We start from the raw sequence: 18,619 nt of genomic DNA on the forward strand, positions 1-18,619 counted from the left end.
TTTATGTATGTATTATCCTAAAGTACGATAAAACTGCATCTTGCTGTATGCTTATATCGATTTTTGTCTGGTACACACGTTTCCAATGAGTTGGTTATTGCTGAATAAAAATAACTGACTGCCCTATGGATTGCCCCCTTTCCTCTGCTTTCCTATAGATTGCGGTACTCAAAGAAGAAGCAATGTGGTTTGCAGGTGGAACATCATACTGCATTTGGGTTACGTCATTATTGCCACTTAGACATATGTGCACTACATATATTTCTGAAATGTATATTGAATTGTTTGTATAATCTATTCAGATAAAAACTTGTCTTTATTTATCCTATATATTTGGTATTGCTGCATTCTTTCATAAGAGAACTGTGTAATCAGGTTTATTGGACCTTTTTAATAGTAAAACTTTATTTACTCTGAAGTCTTGTAACAAATTTCTGTTATCAGATTCCATGGAAGTGAAACCGATCATGACTCGTAAATTGCGGCGTCGGCCCAACGATCCTGTGCCAATTCCTGACAAACGGAGGAAACCAGCTCCTGATATCCTTTGCATGATTTTTTTTTTTTTTAGATTGTAGAGATTGATTTTTGCCCTTTTTTTGTGTATTGACTCTTTCCCCTCCCACCACCATCTTTTTTTTTTTTTTTTTTTCATTTATTTCTGTAATGTAAATAAACATCAGTTGGTTTTCCATCTTTTATATGAATTGTTGGTGAAACATCTCATATTAGGTTTATCAGGTTAATAGTGATCATTCCAGTAAAAATAATTAATTGGATAAAAGTGTTGGTGGAGCCGTGTACCTTTATTTAATAAGCAGGAAAAAAGCAATAGAAGCATAATTTTGTTTTTATTAACAAGGTCATTTTAACATTATTTACATTTTTTACATTATCAGTGTTTTGTCCTATCGTTCTGACTTCTTATCCAGTTTATCCCTAATACAATTTTAATTTGGCAAGGTTTGCACTGAGATTTCTACATCAGGGTCTATAGGGTATCCACAGGATACCTTGGGGGTATAGGTGATGACGTCAGGCATCGGGCTCCATAGAGTTAACTTTTCAACCTCCCAGGATGCATCAGGGTCCCCCTCCTATACACCGCCCCCGAGCCAAGGCATCTCAGTTTCGTTGGTGCCCGGCTCGGAGTCGGAGCACCTGTTTAGAGGGGGGATAAGAATGGCCCCTGCAGTTTCTTTCAAGGCAGCTGTGGCTGCACATCTGGGAGTACAACATGGACAGTCACTGCCGACGTCCATGCGGTCTCCCCTACACCCCGCCGGTACTGATCCGGGGATGCTGGTAAGTGTCTGGGGTCATGGCTAGCGGTGACCCCAGATGCTTCGGGCCATGGCCGGATCTAAGGGGAGCAGGTAAGCAGCGGGGGTCCCACGGTGGGTCCCTGCTGAGAACATGGTCCACAGTCCCCAGGCAGGGGGCTCCCTGGGGACTAGCTGCAGCGTGGAGCCAGGTACTAACCTGCGCTTCCACTATACCCCTGGGACAGCGGGCTGCAGCTGAGCGGCAAGCGCTGCGGCGTCCCAGGGGTTAATTGCATGCCAGGGGAGCGCGCCTTCCCTGTATACAGCCGGCGCCTCCCCCGCTGCACACAGCCCTCTCTGCGTTGCCGATTGGTCCTGTGGCAGCGCGCCTCCTCTCTGCTCCTCGGTGGCCTTCTTTGCACTGTGAACGCTGCTGGAAGCTGCTGATCGGTGGCATCGCGGTCTGGTTCCCCAGCATACCTCTCCTCCGTTGGTTTAAGGTCAGTGTATGCAGCGCTGTGTCCTACCAGACTCTGTGTCTGTGTTGTTGCGAAACAGCGCTGATAGTGCAGGGATTAATTTCTTCTGCATTGTATGTGACTTCTGCTAGCGCTGCTGCCTGTACTTTCACTTTCTACTGTCATCCATTTTACTGTCCCGGCTCTTACTCTGCTAAAGCCCTTGCGGTGTGGTGATTGCAGGGTGTTTCTCCCACTATACTAACGAGTATCAGTGAGAGGGGTCACATACTTCCCATCATGTCTGAGAGTGAATTTCCTCTACAGCTTATGTGTACTAAGTGCAATGTACCAATAGCGGAGGGGGAGGGTAACCTGGAGGGGCTATGTCGGCAGTGTTATTTATTGGCACGGCCAATTACTGTCACGGCTCCGGTACAGGAACCTCCCTGGGCTTATTTCGCTAAGGTGCTTACAACTCTAGTGGGCCAGTTAGCTCCGCCACCTGCGTTTTCCCAGATGGGATTGTCCCAGCAGTCAGTGGTGTCGTCAACCATGCAGGGTTTCCTGAGACAACTGATGGTACCCCACAATCTCCCTATTTCCCCTCCAGAGGTTTCACAGGAGCCTGCGTGGGTTAATTCTGACATCTTCAGTACAGCATTTGTCGGATGTTTTGCAAAGGGAGTCTGTGTTGCGGCCTGTGGCGTCTCTGTCTGCTCCTTATGAGGATGACGACGTGACATCCGATGATGGGGAGATTCTGGATTTATCTGACCAGGGACCTCTCCGTACTAAAGAGTCGGACGCTAAGTCAAAGGTATATATTCCTGGCCTTATTTGGGCAGTCCGCACGGCTTTAGTTATTGAGGATGATGATCCTCCGGTGTCCAAATCCAAATATGCCTTTTTCAAGGATATTAAGGGTGACGCCACAGTATTTCCTTTTTCTGGTCAGCTAGTAGACCATTTAGAGGAGGCGTGGAAACATCCCGGAAAACGGTATCGGCCTGACAATAATTGCTGACAATTATTTTTCTAAGTGGGAATCCACTCCGCAGGTGGATTCCCATGTGACACGCCTAGTCAGCAGTGCCACTTTGCCCATGCATTCCATGTCCTCCTTGAAGGATGCTACGGACCGCAAGGTGGAAATCTGCCTAAAGTCCATTTATTCCCTTGCGGGGGGGGCGTCCAGACCGGCTATGGCCGTGTGTTTGGTAGCCAGAGCTATGGAACGCTGGGCTGATAGTTTGGAGGCATCATTGGACTCTTGACTGTTCGGCTGAACAGGCCGAGTTGGTGGGCAATTTCCGGGACTCGGCCACTTACATCAATGAAGCAGCCTTGGATATCAGTATCCTCACCTCAAGGATTTCTTCTGCAGCTGTTGCTGCTCGTCATACCTTATGGTTGCGATCTTGGAAAGCGGACGCTGATTCCAAAAAGGGCTTAGAAGGTTTGCCTTTTAATGGAGTAGTCCTATTTGGTCCGGATCTGGACAAAATTGTAGCTACGCTGGCAGCAGCCAAATCTGCATGTCTCCTGTCTGCTATGGTCCCTTCAAGTTCTGGTACGTCATTCTTTCGGCCTTACAGGGCCCAGGGTTGGCCTAAAGCACAGTCTTTTCCCCGACAGGCTCGGCCCAAGAAATCGGCCAAGTCCAGGAAACAGGCCTGTAGTACCAGACGTCCAGCCCTAAGTCAGATGACAAGCCTGCGGCCTGACGGTCTGGGGATCCCAAAGTGGGAGACCGCCTGCTTCAGTTCGCCCAGTGTTGGTCGATAACTACGACGGTCACCTGGGTTCATGAGGTGGTTTCTCACTGGTATGCCCTCTCCTTTCGGCACAGGCCTCCATCCCGGTTCTTCACCACAGGCCTTCCACTAGACCGGAACAAAGCCTTGGAACTGCCGAAGGTTTTGCACACTATGCTCCAGGCTGGAGTTATAGTGCCTGTTCCATTCTCCTAGAGGGGCCAGGGTTTCTATTCCAATCTATTTTTGGTGCAGAAACCCAATGGGTCTTACCGTCCTATACTCAACCTCAAGGCCCTCAACAAGTCCTTGAGGGTGCCTCTGTTTCGGATGGAGACCCTTCGGTCCATTATTCTGGCGCTGGAACCTGGGGATTACATGGTGTCATTGGACATTCAGGACGCTTACCTGCATGTCCCTATTCTTTTGCGCCATCAGCAATACCTCAGGTTTGCAACCCGCAACGAACATTTCCTGTTCCGGGCGCTGTCTTTTGGACTGGCGACAGCTCCACGAGTGTTCACCAAGGTCATGGCGGTCATGACTGCTCACCTGCGGAAGCAGGGAGTCCGAATGTTACCGTATCTGGACGACGACCTGTTGTTGGCAGGGTCTCCAGAGCTCCTTCTACGCTATCTGGACCTGACGATTGCAGTGCTGCAGCGTCACGGCTGGTTGATAAACTGACAAAAGTCCACCCTGACCCCGTCTCAGAGGATCCTGCACCTCGGGGCCTTGTGGGACTCCAGGCAGCAGCGGATCTTTGTGACTGAGGTAAAGATCTCTGCTTTGCAGTTGAGGGTGCGCAGTTGTCTGGTTGCTGGGCTCCATGGTGTCAGTATTCGACATGGTGGAATATGCCTAGTTTCACTCCAGACCTCTGCAGCAATTGATCCTGTCCAAATGGAATGGACTGCCTCAGAGTCTAAAGTCCCAGATGATGGTGCTCACTCCGGGGATTCGCCTGTCTCTAGCCTGGTGGTTGCAGACGACCCACCTCAACAAGGGTCGCCCATTTTGGGTGGCGAACTGGGTCCTGTTAACAACGGACGCCAGTCTCCGGGGCTGGGGAGCGGTCACGGGTCCACACTTGTTCCAGGGCAGGTGGACTCAGGCAGAAAAGGAGCTTCCAATAAACATCTTGGAACGCCGCGCGGTGTTCAACGCTCTCTAGCAGGCACATCGGGTTCTCCAAGGTCACCCCGTGCAGGTCCAGTCGGACAACGCCACCACCGTGGCCTACATAAATCGACAAGGAGGAACCCGAAGTCGGGCGGCACTCACAGGAGTGTCCCGCATCCTGGTCTGGGCGGAGCGCAATCTCCCAGCTCTATCAGCGTTGTTCATCCCGGGAGTCCTCAACTGGGAAGCGGATTTTCTCAGCCGGCAGGACGTACATCCGAATGGATGCACCAGAATGTCTTTCAACTTCTGGTGGACAGGTGGGGTCTTCCAGAGGTAGACCTCATGGCGTCCTGGCACAACAACAAGTTGCCGGTGTACGGGTCTCGAACAAGAGATGAAAAGGCGTCTCTGGTGGATGCTCTGTCAGTCCAGTGGACGTTCCAGTTTGCCTGACTCTTTCCTCCGTTTTCCTTCTTTCGCGGGTAATCCGGAAATTCAAACAGGAAGGAGGTACGCTCCTGTTGATAGCTCCCGAGTGGCCCAGGCGGCACTGGTTCTCGGACCCTCAGAGTCTGTCAGTGGACGTTCCTCTGCGGTTACCACTGCGGCCGGGTCTGCTGTCACAGGGTCCTTGTCTTCACCCGGACCTAACTCGGCTGTCTTTGACGGCGTGGCTGTTGAGACGGCCATGTTAAGGTCCAGGGGGTTTTCCGGCTCTGTGGTGCAAACCATGCTAAGATCTCTGAAGCCATCCTCTGCAAGAATATACCATCGTGTGTGGCATACGTTCTTCCAGTGGTGTCGACCTAGAGGTTATGCCCCTTGGGAGTTCTGCCTCTAGAGTGTTGGCTTTCCTACAGGGTGGCCTAGACCATGGGCTTCGCCTTGCTTCCCTGAAGGTGCAGGTGTCTGCCCTGTCAGTCTGATTCCATCGTACGATTGCTGCGCTCCCTGATGTGCGCACCTTTATGCAAGGTGTTCTTCGCTTTCAGCCACCCTTTGTTCCACCGGTGGCTCCTTGGGATTTGGCTGTTGTCCTGAGAGCTCTCCAGGGACCGCCGTTCGAACCACTGGGCTCAGTGGACCTTAAATGGCTTACAGCTAAAACAATATTCCTTCTGGCCATTGCTTTGGCCAGACGTGTTTCTGACTTAGGGGCTCTCTCCTGTAGACCCCCTTTTCTGATTTTTCATAGGAACAGGGCGGTGCTGCGCACTCGTCCTGGATTCCTTCCTAAAGTAGTTTCAAGTTTCCACATCAACTAGGACATCTTTGTGCCGGCTTTTAATTCACCTGATCTTTCAGTGAGTCAGGCCACTTTGGATATTGTGCGGGCCTTAAGGATTTATGTTGACCGCGCTTCTTCTTTTAGGAAGTTGGATGCCTTGTTTGTCCTCTATGCCTTCCGTAAAAGAGGTTGGCCTGCTTTAAAGCAAACTTTGGCAGGTTGGATTCGTATTGCAATTTCAGAAGCTTATCTTCGTGAAGGCCTTCCGGTTCTATCCTCTGTGAGGGCTCATTCCACTAGGTCTGTGGGTCCTTCGTGGGCAGCTCGACGTGGTGCCTCTGCAGTCCAGATCTGCAAGGCTGCCACGTGGTCCTCTGTTCATACCTTTGTGAGGTATTACGCTTTTGACGCCTTTGCCTCTCAGGATGCTTCCTTTGGGCGGCGGATTCTCCTTTCTGCACAGGAGTGTCCCCACCCTTAAAGGATACTGCTTTGCGACATCCCCAAGGTATCCTGTGGATACCCTATGGACCCTGATGTAGAAAATATGAGATATGGTAAGAACTTACCTTTTGTTATCTCTATTTCTACGAAGTCCATAGGGTTCCACAGGACTCCCGCCCTGTCACACCGTGCTGCAGATGGGCTTTACTCTGGTCACCGGTTTTTCCGTCTCTCTGGTGAGAATGTGATTCTTGTGTGTGTCCAGATCTTTCTTCTCTCTCTTCTTTCTCCTCCTCCAGCCTATGGCTTGGTACGTAACTGAGATGCCTTGGCTCGGGGGTGGGGTATAGGAGGGGGACCCTGATGCATCCTTTGAGGCTGAAAAGTTAACTATGGTGCCCGATGCCTGACGTCATCACCTATACCCCCAAGGTATCCTGTGGAACCCTATGGACTTCGTAGAAATAGAGATAACAAAGGTAAGTTCTTACCATATCTCATATTATTTGTCTAATCCAGGGGTTCCCAACCACGGTCCTCAAGGCACACTAACAGTCCAGGTTTTAAGGATAGCCATAGCTGAGCCCAGGTGACTTAATTAGTACCTTAGTAATTTTGATTTAACCATCTGTGCTGAAGCATGGATATCACTAAAACCAGGAGTGTTAGTGTGCCTTGAGGACCGAGGTTGGGAATCACTGGTCTAAGCTATGGTTTCATCAGTCCATTTTCATGTGATGCACTTTGTTACATTTAACTAATGTATGCGTTTGTTAAGAAGCTAAAGTGTTCTACAAATTTAAAACAAACAAAAAAATCCAAAAGCTTGTGTGTGGTTTTTTTTTTTTTTCTTTCTACCCTTCATTATGTAAATATTTACCAGTAAACAACCGTATTTTAAAGGGATGGGGGGAATTCAATTCAAAGCAATGTGCCGCTACAGATAACAGGGATTTTTTTTTTTTGAGGTTCGAAGAGAAATCCAAGATAAATGGCCTGTTTTCGTGTGCCGCAACTGTGTAAGCACATAGGTCCGGGAATGTGCTAATATCCATTAACTGTTAATTTACCGGGCGAGAAAAAGGGGCTCCAATTGAATAGCCCTGGGCGTTAAAGCCCGAGGTTACCACCCTTTTTCAAACCCGGTAAATTATAGGGGCTAATTGAATTCCTTACGTAGAGTTCTATGGCTAGTATACTTTAACTCCACTTATAGATTGATGCCTATACTGTTTGGCAACAAATAATGTGATAATACAGAGTAGGAGACTCATCACTTTCATGGAACCGTTACTGCCAAATATCAGTGCTTGAGTGTTTTATTCTGAGCTTCTTTTCCATCTTCCTTAACATTTGCACCCCAGCTTAATTATCTGCTAACAGATGAGCAAATAATGGAAGACTTAAGGACACTAAACAAGGTGAGGGTTATTTAACTCCATATTTCCAATGATAGGTCAGTGTTTCAGATTCCATTTCACACTAAATGATGATCGCTATTTTGACTTCATGCAACCTAGTTTCTGTCTGCAACAAACTTTGAAAATTAAATGCTTCTCAACAAAGGAAATAAAAACCATAAAAATTGATGCTGAGTGCACTGTGAACTATAGAGTATTTGCTGATTCACTTTTTTTTTTTTTAATACAGCATAGGCTATTCTCATATAGAGGAGATGGGCTTACTATTTGTAGTTCAAACACCACAATGTAAGGTGCAGGGCAGCACAAGTTCTAGGCAAGTAGACGGGCATCAGGGGAGAGCACTACTATCTTATTTTGCATGTATAATACATCGGTCATTTTGATTATGTTGAGAAATTACTTAAGCTTCTTTAGTTAATGTAGACCGCAAAGGAAATGCTAATTTTGGGTCATGTTAAAGAATTTATGCTGTACTACAGAATTCTGCTAACCTGGGGTCCAGTATCCTGATCTAGTTTACATGGGGGCTTCAACACTCCAGTGTCGTGTTCCTCATTCCAATTAGTAGGTTGTGGTGTTCCTCCTACATCAACTTCCTATCAATGTGAATGGGAGTACACTTGTGGTTGGTGGTAGACAATAATAGTGATTTATATTTGAAGGAAGCTGAATTGTTTGATTTTTGGACTCCTAGGGAAACCCCATTTTGGATGGCAATAACAGACCCCAGGTAAGAAGAAATCTGTATAATAGAATAACTTGCTGAATTCCACCCAAAATAACCATTGAAGTGTGTTGAATAGTTTTAACTTTATTTTGCTATTTATAATTTCACTTTATTTCAATATTTTATACAATGTATGAAAGTATGTGTTTTTTTTTCTAAAATATGAAGTATCCTTACTACAAATATTAACACTGCAAATACTTTGATTAAAAGCGAGAGCAAAGTACAAGATCTTGTTGAAGCAATTAACATGTTGTTGGGTCAGTGCCTAAGATACAATCCCTAATTATCAGACAGTCAGTGTTAACTCTGTCAATATTTTTAATTATTCTAGTGAACTTATTGTCACTTGCACATATTGATCAAATACTTTCTAAATATATAGAGAGTGGGAATATTTGAGAGAGCTATTATCGGCAGGCACATTGTTTTCATATGCCCATCAGACTTTGTGCCTTTAAGCCTTTCTTTTGAAGGAGATTACACAGTCTCCACGTTTGAGTGTGAAATTGCGTATGTCAAAAAACACACAGATCACATTTGGCTGCATAAGAAATACAATTGATGTTCATTTCAAGACTACATATACTGTACAGTGTTTGTCTTTTCATACTGGTTCATCTTATGCTAAGATTAATGGCTCTGAAAATGGTCAGGAAGTGAACTGCTGGCCACTAATGGAAGGATTTGGTCAGTTATTACATTGTTCTTTGTGTGGGGCTAGATTGACCAGTAAATCAGTTTTTTATTGTTTTGCTTGGCAAGTACGATCAGCCGGTGACTGTTGTCTGTATATGTACAGTCATTTTCCAATTCCATGACTTGGTCTCTTTGATCCATTTGTTGGACTGATAACCAAATAACCTTATCTAAGCAGTTTAGCTTACCATTTGTGTAACCAATACTATACATGCGCAGTCTGCTGGGCTCGCAAGCCGACCAGCCTGAAGCTTACTCAGCTGCCTGGCCGTCGTCCATCGCGACCATCGACCACCAATGGTCACGATGGTGATCCCAGCCTGGGACCTCCATCGCAGTGCTGGGATCGCAAATGCAGCAGGGTGTGTAATACATCTCCTGCTGCATTTTCATTATTGCAAGGATCGCAATTGCAAAGCTGCCTGTGTGCATAAATCATACGTCTATAGCCTGCGTGCATCTTTGCATTTGTGTTCCTTGCTGAATCAGGCCCAGTGTGTGCAGTTTTTCTATGATCTTACATAGTGTTCTACAATAGATTAGGTCAACCCTGAAACGCATGAATCCAACACCACAGTTTAACCTGTCTCCTCAGCTTAGTGTGCGACGTGGTTTCTGTATGATGGTGTTTATGTTTTATATACAATCATTAATGATTGTTATTTATATACTGAAGCAAAGTGTAATGGACAAGGAAGTCCCTTGTTGAGGGCACAAATCATACCCTAACAGGGGCAAAAGTAGGATTTTTAAGGTCTTACACACACACACACATTCACATTCCAGCAGATGGGAACGGGAACGGGCACCATGTAATTAGGCCCCTTCCCCTGGCAGCAAAATGCTGTGATTTGCTGTTCATTCGCGAGGGGAGGGGGCCAAAATGATGTAAATCTAATGAGATTGTCATATTGACTCCGCCTCCTTCCCTTTGACCCGTGAATTGCGTCATTTTGCAGCGAGGGGCGGGGCTTAATAAACATGGTGCCCGCTCTCTTGTTTTTCAGGTGTTTCTGGGTACTAAGACCCCCCCCTGCGTGCACTACTGCTCATTCATTGCTTTCCCTCTTAATACCACTGCGAGAAATCACAAGCCGCCCCCAGTCTCCAGCACACTTCACCTACTCTTCTCCCCCTATCTAGCAAATTGTACTTCCTCAGTTGACATTTTACACATAAGTAAAGGAGGAGGTTAGTGGCCAAATTCACAAATAGCACAAGCCTTGACTGCTCCTGGCTCTTGACTATCCTTGTTTACTACCTCAGCAGCCAGATCTATCCCTTTCCCCTCTGTCATGTGTATAACCAGCTGCCTTCTCATTCACATTTGCTGCTAAGTCCCAGTTACCATCTACGGCACTAAGCAGTCCACTAATGCATTGCATTATCCGATGTTGCCCTTTCTACCTTCGTACTAGCTGTCTGCTTCTCTGAACCACTCAGACCATTGGTACATTAGCAGAAATTGCCCATCAGTATTGTATCTAAAGGCCCAGGCACCCCTGGCAAAGGGAAGGACTTCAATAACTAGAACTTCTACTCTGCTGTGTTACATCATCATGGGTGCTGCATATCTGGTCCATAAGATAATGTCGGCTTCCTTACTGAGCCCAGAACCAGAAGCTCCGACCAATGAGCTGGCTAGAGAGCCCTTCCCACTGTTATGCAGCTGCAGGCACAACCGGGTATAACATTGTTTTTATTGCTGAGCCAGACTGTGCCTCCCACCTCGACCGGCGCCCATGGTGGGTGCTATCCTGGACAGTCGGTAGCTTATGGCCTTGCTTACTATGCCAGTTAAACATAGTCACTATCTGTGTTTCATCCTCAACTAATTTGAAATGGGGTTCAGTAAATCCATGGGTATAGTAAATGCATACATGTTTCAATGCACCTGCTTGTATCACTAATAACGGTATGACTTCTATGTGATGTTCCAGCCTCTTCAGACACTTCTGCCGCTCAATATTGTTAAGCAGCTGCTGTGACAGTACCTGTTTGGGGTGGTCCATATATCTATATGCGTGTTTCTGGGAATGTATATCTGTAACTGTCAACTGTATGGTTATGTAGTGTTGTGGCACGGTATGAGAGTATTTCTAAATGTATGTGTTTGAATGTTTTTACAGGTTGGTAATCTTTACACAAACTATAAATATAGTTCAGTCTGGGGCAGGCAAATGTAGTTAAAGTATAAATAAGGCGGTCTAAGTTACCTTACTAGTGGCTGATGTCCTTCCATTCAACTTTGTGTAGTGTTATTTACCCACGCAATGTCTTTATAGTAACGTTTTTCACAGGTTAATACAAAGGAGTATGCTAACTAAGTCCAAACCTTACCTAAAATATTTTTCCATTTGAATGTACTGAAAAGATTTGACTTTGTTTTTAGAAGAATATTTCTGCTGCTGACTGCATACATTTTATTTATATCCATATTTTCTTTCTAACAGTTAAAATCTCCTAAAAGACCTGGTAAGTTGCATCTCTGAATACCAACTTTATCTAACACTGTAACAATGTCATTAGTTCTTTTTAATTCTGGTCCTGTTTTAAATGTAAAATGAGGTTCTCTGCATAATTACAATGCTATATGGAAATTACTAAATGAAAGTTGCATACCCCCAGTACTTTGTATGATTGTGGTGCTTGCTGCATTCACCCAGTTTTAAATGCATTTTAATTTTTGCTGCCATAATAATCATTGATCCTATGGGGATGTACACAACATTCATGTTAAATGTGCACCAGGCTGTTACTAAAGTTTGTGATAAAGCACAATAGCGCAAAGCCATCAATTGAATGTTAAATATTAATAAACATTAATACAGTTTCACTGTAAGACCACCAGGTTTCAAAGGTGCCTTAGAGTACAATTAACTCCCAAAATTATAATTTTCAGATCTGAACCATGAAGGTAACATGCACCAACCAGTACGTGTTATGGTGCATACACACGATCAGATTTTTCCTTCAGATATGAACGATAACGATTTAAAAATCGTTCAGTCGTTCATATCTGAAGGAAAATCGTTCATATCTGACATGCCTGAACGATGGACGATCAACGATGCGCGTGGTCAGATAACGATTTCTGATATCTGATGTGTTTGCAGTCAGACTTGGACGATTCCATTCATTTTAATGCAGTCAAAAATCGTTCAATCGTTCAAATCGTTCAAATCGTTCAAAACTTTGGTAAAATCGTTCAAATCGTTCAAATCGTTTAATCGTTCAATCGTTCATCTGACAAATCTGACAAGTCTGACAAATCTGACCGTGTGTACGCTCCATTAGCCTGACGTTTCACTGCAGCTCTCTAAAAGATCATCTTCTTATTCCATTACAGACAGACGAAGCACCACCCACATCTCTAGCATAGTATCCTAATGGTAGATTTTGGGGCAGATGTATGAAGCTCTGGAAAGTGATAAAGTGCAGAGTGATAAACAACCAACCAATCAGCTCACAACTGTCATGTTACAGGTTGTGTTTGAAAAATGAGAGGTGGGAGCGGATTGGTTGGTCATTTATCACTCTGCACTTTATCACTTTCCACAGCTTCATACATCTGCCCCAATATGCCTAAGCCGCTTTACCGTCAGTCTCTGTCCAATGCTGACAGCACTTTTTTTGCAAAGTTATAGCGGGAAAGCTTGGCGCACACTTACCTAATTAAAAATACACCCAATATATCATGTATAGTAAGCTTAGTAATACACAGCCTGTGACTTATAATAATGTAAGGTGGGGCTTTGCTCATTCTTTATAGCCAATCAGTGAAGGCCTGTGACCAATGAAGAATGTAATATAGTAGTGGGGAGGTCCAGATACAGACTGGAATTTAAAAATAGAAATAAATGTGGTTTATTTATGTTAAAGGAAATAAAATATATTACAGCATTTTTCAATGATTCAAACCGGGTTTTTTTTTTTTTGTCTGGCACTGATCTTTATCCATGACATATTTTAAGTTTAGACCGTGTTTAGCACATCGTACCTCATCTAAATATCAACATCTCTGTCAGGCAATCTCTAATTTTTCATGGAGATTTACACTATTTTTAAGCACTCCATTCTTCATTACAGAGTAATACAAGATGAAGTTGCTCTGTACTCCAAAGCAGATGTTTAAAACTTACAGAACGATTTAGTTTAGCATGAAGACTTCAGTATAAAACTGCTAGCCATCCTTATTACCACCGTACGGGACCGGTTTTCATAAGGATTGGGACACTTGACACTGTGACATTGACATTCATACACCATTACAAACCGTGCCGACTGATCATATGAGGACTGGTCAGGATTCTAGAACTTTGATCCGGGAGATACTTTGTTAAGATTATTATGCCTGGTCCTACTTTTTAATTTTAAGCATTTTATTACTTTTTTCTGAAGTTTTTATTAATTTTGATTCTTAAAAATAGCCTAGTTTTAATTGATTTTTTGGGATTCTGTATACGATTTTTGTTTTATTATGCATATTTTTTAACCTATATTAACCAACTTCCCCCCCCTCAAAGGAGGATTCCACCTTTCCTACACCATTCCCACCATCCTCTCCCATTGTATCCTTGTTGGTCTGTCATGTCTTTACTGTAATACACATGGTTTTTCAATAAAAATCATTTAACTCAATACCTGCATCTGAAATCATTGAGAGTATACATACTACCCATCTGAAATCAATGAGATAGTATACACACTACCCATTTACATCTTCCTCAGGAGATGAGCGCTATCTAGTTCAGTTTATATTTTGTCTAATTAAGAGACTGGTGACCTCTTTAGCAATTAGCAGCTTCCGTCCAGACTCTCAGGTCCCAGAGGAGTGCACTGCCAGCTTTATTTTTTCTAAAGACTTCAGTATGCTATATGCAGCTGTGAGCAATCCCTATTCTTGGTTTTGTCATGTAACTCAATCTTGATGGACTATTGTTTAGTTCTTGTACACTTCCTTTTCAGTATCGCCATCAACTCCAGAACATCTTCCAGCAACACAAGCCGAATCACCTGTCCAGCGTTTTGAAGCTCGGATAGAGGATGCAAAGCTCTATTACGATAAAAGATGGTAAACAGTTTATTTTCGTCTGTACTAAAAACATAAACTAATGAAACATTTTGTCATAAATGTTCATAGCCCACAAAGTATAATTACCTTTCTTTTACCCTGTTTGCCTGTAAAATTATTTCTTAGGAACCCCAATAGTTTTTCACTTTTGAAGCATTTTTTCACCTGTTATATCACTGCTTTTGTAGGCATAAATAAACATTTGGTTTAAATGGGGTATTTAATTTTCTCTTCTCCTGTCTGCCACACATATAGATGTGTCCATATACACCTTAGCTCATATCGTGCCAAATAGCACCATTTATCTGGCCACGGACTTTGCGACATAGCTGTGCCAAAACACCAATCCGAAGTAGCTACTACGCTATAAGTAAACTAAGGTGCAAAATTGAGGAATAGGTACACAACCTAGGGTAAATAAAAAGCAAAAGGCAGGTCCGATACAAGTGATCCGCGCCATGCGTGTTTATGCTTGATCAGGATTAGTATCTAATGAAGTACACTATAATCGAAGTAAGACGCAACATTGAGGATAAAGGACCTGATTCAGAGCCGGACGCTCAGACAGAGCGCTCGCTCTGAATCAGGGCCGGCCTTGTTTGTTAGAGCGGCCTCCTGGCCGCTCGCATAGCTGTGGGTGACCATCCACAGCTATAGCGAGCGGCCAGGAAGATGGCCGCGATGGTCAAGACCATCGCGACCATCGGGCTTACGACGAGACCCTTGTGGTAGGGTCTCGTTGCCGCAAGCCCCAGAGAGCTTTCGGCTCTTGACAGTGGGGCCGGCCCCAGACGGTAGGCGTTCCCATGGGAACGCCTCCGTCTGGGCAGCCACGCCCCCGGCCTGCCCACCAAAGGGGGCGTGCTGTCACTCAACATCGACAGCAACCCCCCTTTGGTACGAGACCAGGAGCGACGGTTTGCCCGTCGCTATCCGGGTCTCGCGCATGCGCACTGGGCCACCATCGACCCACTTGCGAGTGCATATCGCTCGCGGGTCTGAATCAGGCCCAAAGTGTGCAGTGCTTGATCTACGACTTTATACCACTTCCTTTGCAACAAAAAACCCTATGCATCTAGTGCACAATATGCAGATTAAGATGCAAAATTGAGGAAAGTGCACAGCAAGGGAACTGCGCCAAGCATCTTGTGCTATATGGCGCAAAAATGATAGATGTATGAGGGCACATCTGTATCTGCTGTGTAGACTAATTGGGAATCTGTAGACAGTACTGATGGACGGGACACTCAGAGTAGCATCCCGATGTTTCAAATCCCGACTGAAACTGTGAGTAATGTAAACCTAACCCTACCCCCTTAGTGCCTAACCCTCCTCCCGGTGGTGCCTGAACCTAAATGTCTAGAGCCTAACCTTCCCGTAGCCTAACCCCAAATCCGCCTGGGGTGCCTAAACCTAACCCCCCGCCCTGCGGCTGATACTTGCCTTTCCCCAGTCTCTTTGCGATCGGGATGCCATCTGCCGGGATTCCGACGTCGGGATTCTGTCACCGGTGTTCTCTCTGTGGTTGGGATTCCAGACAGACTGCATTGTTGGGATCTTAAGCACATTCCGACTAATTGTATCCAATACCCAAACCTAAAATGACTTATATTCAGTCTATGAAAATAGGACTAAACACAGTGTTTCTGTTTTTAAAGCTACTTACCACCTAAACTCAATCTTTTTTTAAGTGACCTCTTTTAAAATCAATGCAGTTGGGGTGGGGGGCAGACACAATCAGAAGTCTTGTTTTCTTTGTTTGCAGGTTCTAATTGTTCTTTCTTCCTCCATATTCAGTGAACTTAGAGGTTTGGGCAGATTATGGTCTCCTCAATGACTGTGAGACTAGTTTTGGTGCCTCTGGGAAATCTGCTGCACAAAGTGGCCCCAGTCAGTAGTGCCCTTGGTAAAGTGAATTTGTACCTGGGAGTGTTTGCTTTAACATCAACTATTTATGTTCCTTATTGTGCTTACTAAAGTTGGTAATGTATAGCACAAATTATGAACAAACACATGACTGCCTTCTGCCTACACCCAATCCTGTGCGTATACCAATAAGTTTTAGCCCATTTTCTGTTAATGAGTATCCTTGTATAGTAAGATTGATAGGGGGATGGGCCAAGCATGAAGTGAGGAGCAGCTTGCTGAAGCTCCCAATACTTCTCATTCAATTATCCTGTTTCCCTGGTAGTCCAGGGCTGTAACCTCTGCTACAGGTGTTGCACCTACTTGACCATCCGGTGCAGTTTTGGGTGCTCTCCGTGCTCGGTGACTATACTTAAAATCCCTGCAGTTTGCATCAGCTCCCTGCATTGTGTGCTGTCCAGCCCGCGGCTGTCTCTCCTCCTGGGCTTGCAGAGTCTGCGTCTGCACAAAAACAGACAAATCTCAGGTGCACAACTCCAAATTATTAATAATATATAAATGCAATACAATTTTGCAATCAATAGAGGTTTTTAGCATAATCTTGGCCAAGGTCATGGGCCTACCCACCATATCCAGGTAACCTCTGTAGGGTAGGTCCCTAACATACTACGATTCAAATCCAGAGTGCAGGACACCCCAAACTAGCCCAGCTAAGCTACCCCAGGGCACCGCCATAGTAAGAAAAGTGCAGTGTGAAAGATAGTTAGGAGCAGCTACTGCTGCATATAAAGAATGAAAAAAAAAGTGAGGTACATATATAATAAACACAGTGAAGGGTTAAAATGTGTCATAAAAGAAAAATGTGTTATAATGCGGTGCCCTGAAACAGATCAACAAAGGCAATCCAGGGGGCCCCATGCCCCAAAAATGAACCAAAATTGCACTACAGTATATAAAACTTGTAGGACTTACCTAGAATTGTGCCTAATACCAGTGTGCATATTCATTACAAGACTCCATGCTTTTAAACCAATAAGGTAGGGGTGCTAATCCAGACTGAGGGCGTCTCCTTATCCTCAGGTGTGCAATAAAGCACATTAAATGGAGTATATGGGAAGGTTTCTGGACTGCACACCCTGAATATATATAATGGGAGGTGCTACCTGATGAGACTAATTGTAGGCACAAAAACAGACAAATCTCAGGTGCACAACTCCAAATTATTAATAATATATAAATGCAATACAATTTTGCAATCAATAGAGGTTTTTAGCATAATCTTGGCCAAGGTCATGGGCCTACCCACCATATCCAGGTAACCTCTGTAGGGTAGGTCCCTAACATACTACGATTGAAATCCAGAGTGTAGGACACCCCAAACTAGCCCAGCTAAGCTGCCCCAGGGCACTGCCATAGTAAGAAAAGTGCAGTGTGAAGAGTCTGTGTCTGCCCTCCTTCTGCCTCCACTATCTGGTGTGCAGGTTCCAGGGGGTCCTGGCTGTAAGGGATTGCAGTGGTTCGTGTCGGTCTGCCTATGCCACTGACTCATGCTGCCGCCATTGTGCTTGTGCTCTGTCTGCTCTGTTACAGTGCACTGCTGTGGCTGCCTGGTCTACGGCTGGGGTTTTCCCTTTGATGTGAACTGATTGTTGGTTTCTTTGCCTGCTGCTGATGATTTTCTCCTGCTGGGCTCCTCGGGCATGGTCTGTACTGGTGGCAGCTCCGGTGCCTTGAGCCTCTGCCATCTTGCCTTCTCCTCTGGCCTTTACACTGTCTGCAGCTCCTTTTTCTGCCATGACGGGAGAATATTACCACATCTCAGTAACTGGAGAGTTGACTAGATTTGCTCATATGTCCTTTAATTTCGATTTGCTACGGGGACCCTCTAGTAAGACTTTATATGCACCACCTGTTAACACATTGCAGCAGGTGCTTCATGCTCAGGGCACTTTTAAGCGACGAATTACGGATAAACTGAAGGGGTTGAGGGTTGACCTTACGCATATTCACCGTGATTTGCGACTGGTGATGGCACGTGTGGTGCCAACAACAGCTTTCATCTTGTCATTGAAGATTGCCTGGACCCCCATGACGACTCAATTTGGGGTCACTCAGTGTTTTCTCTGTCATAGAGGGGGAACTGTGTCGTAATAACCTGCTGGAAAACTGGGTGTGGGGCGGGGGTTACTTTCCACTCTAAAACTCACTTGGAACAATGGCTTATTGTAATCGGTGGAAGTCCTTGTCCTTACTCTGGCTTCCTTCAGTTGTCCCCTGTCCTTTATACTTTCTTGATAAAGCTGCGTATGATGGCTGGCGGTCCTGTTTATCCATCTGTCACCTCTCGGGAGATTGTCATCTGGCTGGATTATTTGTTTCCAGGGTGGTTTCATCTTCTGGACTGATTCTGCTCGTTCTGGGACAGGGTATTGTTCCACTGGTTGCTGAGATGCTTTTTGCGTTATCTATGAATATTGGTTCTCTTTAGCTACTGCGTGATTTCCATACTGTTTGTGTAACTTTTTATTATTTATAGTTTTGCTGTTCTCTAG

At 45.0% G+C, this 18,619-nt stretch overlaps 1 protein-coding gene across 2 annotated transcripts in view; it reads left to right on the top strand.

Moving 5' to 3' along the window:
* The window catches only part of SUDS3 (SIN3A corepressor complex component SDS3), a 92,577-nt gene that overhangs the window by 51,779 nt on the left and 22,179 nt on the right, over positions 1-18,619 (top strand). The window contains exons 7-11 of one of the 2 annotated variants that reach the window (XM_088449248.1): positions 445-540; positions 7,637-7,698; positions 8,396-8,431; positions 11,581-11,602; positions 14,096-14,201. In XM_088449248.1, the coding sequence (XP_088305374.1) occupies positions 445-540; positions 7,637-7,698; positions 8,396-8,431; positions 11,581-11,602; positions 14,096-14,201 (322 nt within the window). The remainder of the gene's footprint in view (positions 1-444; positions 541-7,636; positions 7,699-8,395; positions 8,432-11,580; positions 11,603-14,095; positions 14,202-18,619) is intronic. The other variant, XM_088449249.1, reaches the window with a different exon arrangement.

The sequence above is a fragment of the Taudactylus pleione genome, unplaced genomic scaffold (assembly GCF_031769625.1).
Source record: "Taudactylus pleione unplaced genomic scaffold, aTauple2 ptg000479l, whole genome shotgun sequence".
NCBI classification, from domain to species: Eukaryota; Metazoa; Chordata; class Amphibia; order Anura; family Myobatrachidae; genus Taudactylus; species Taudactylus pleione.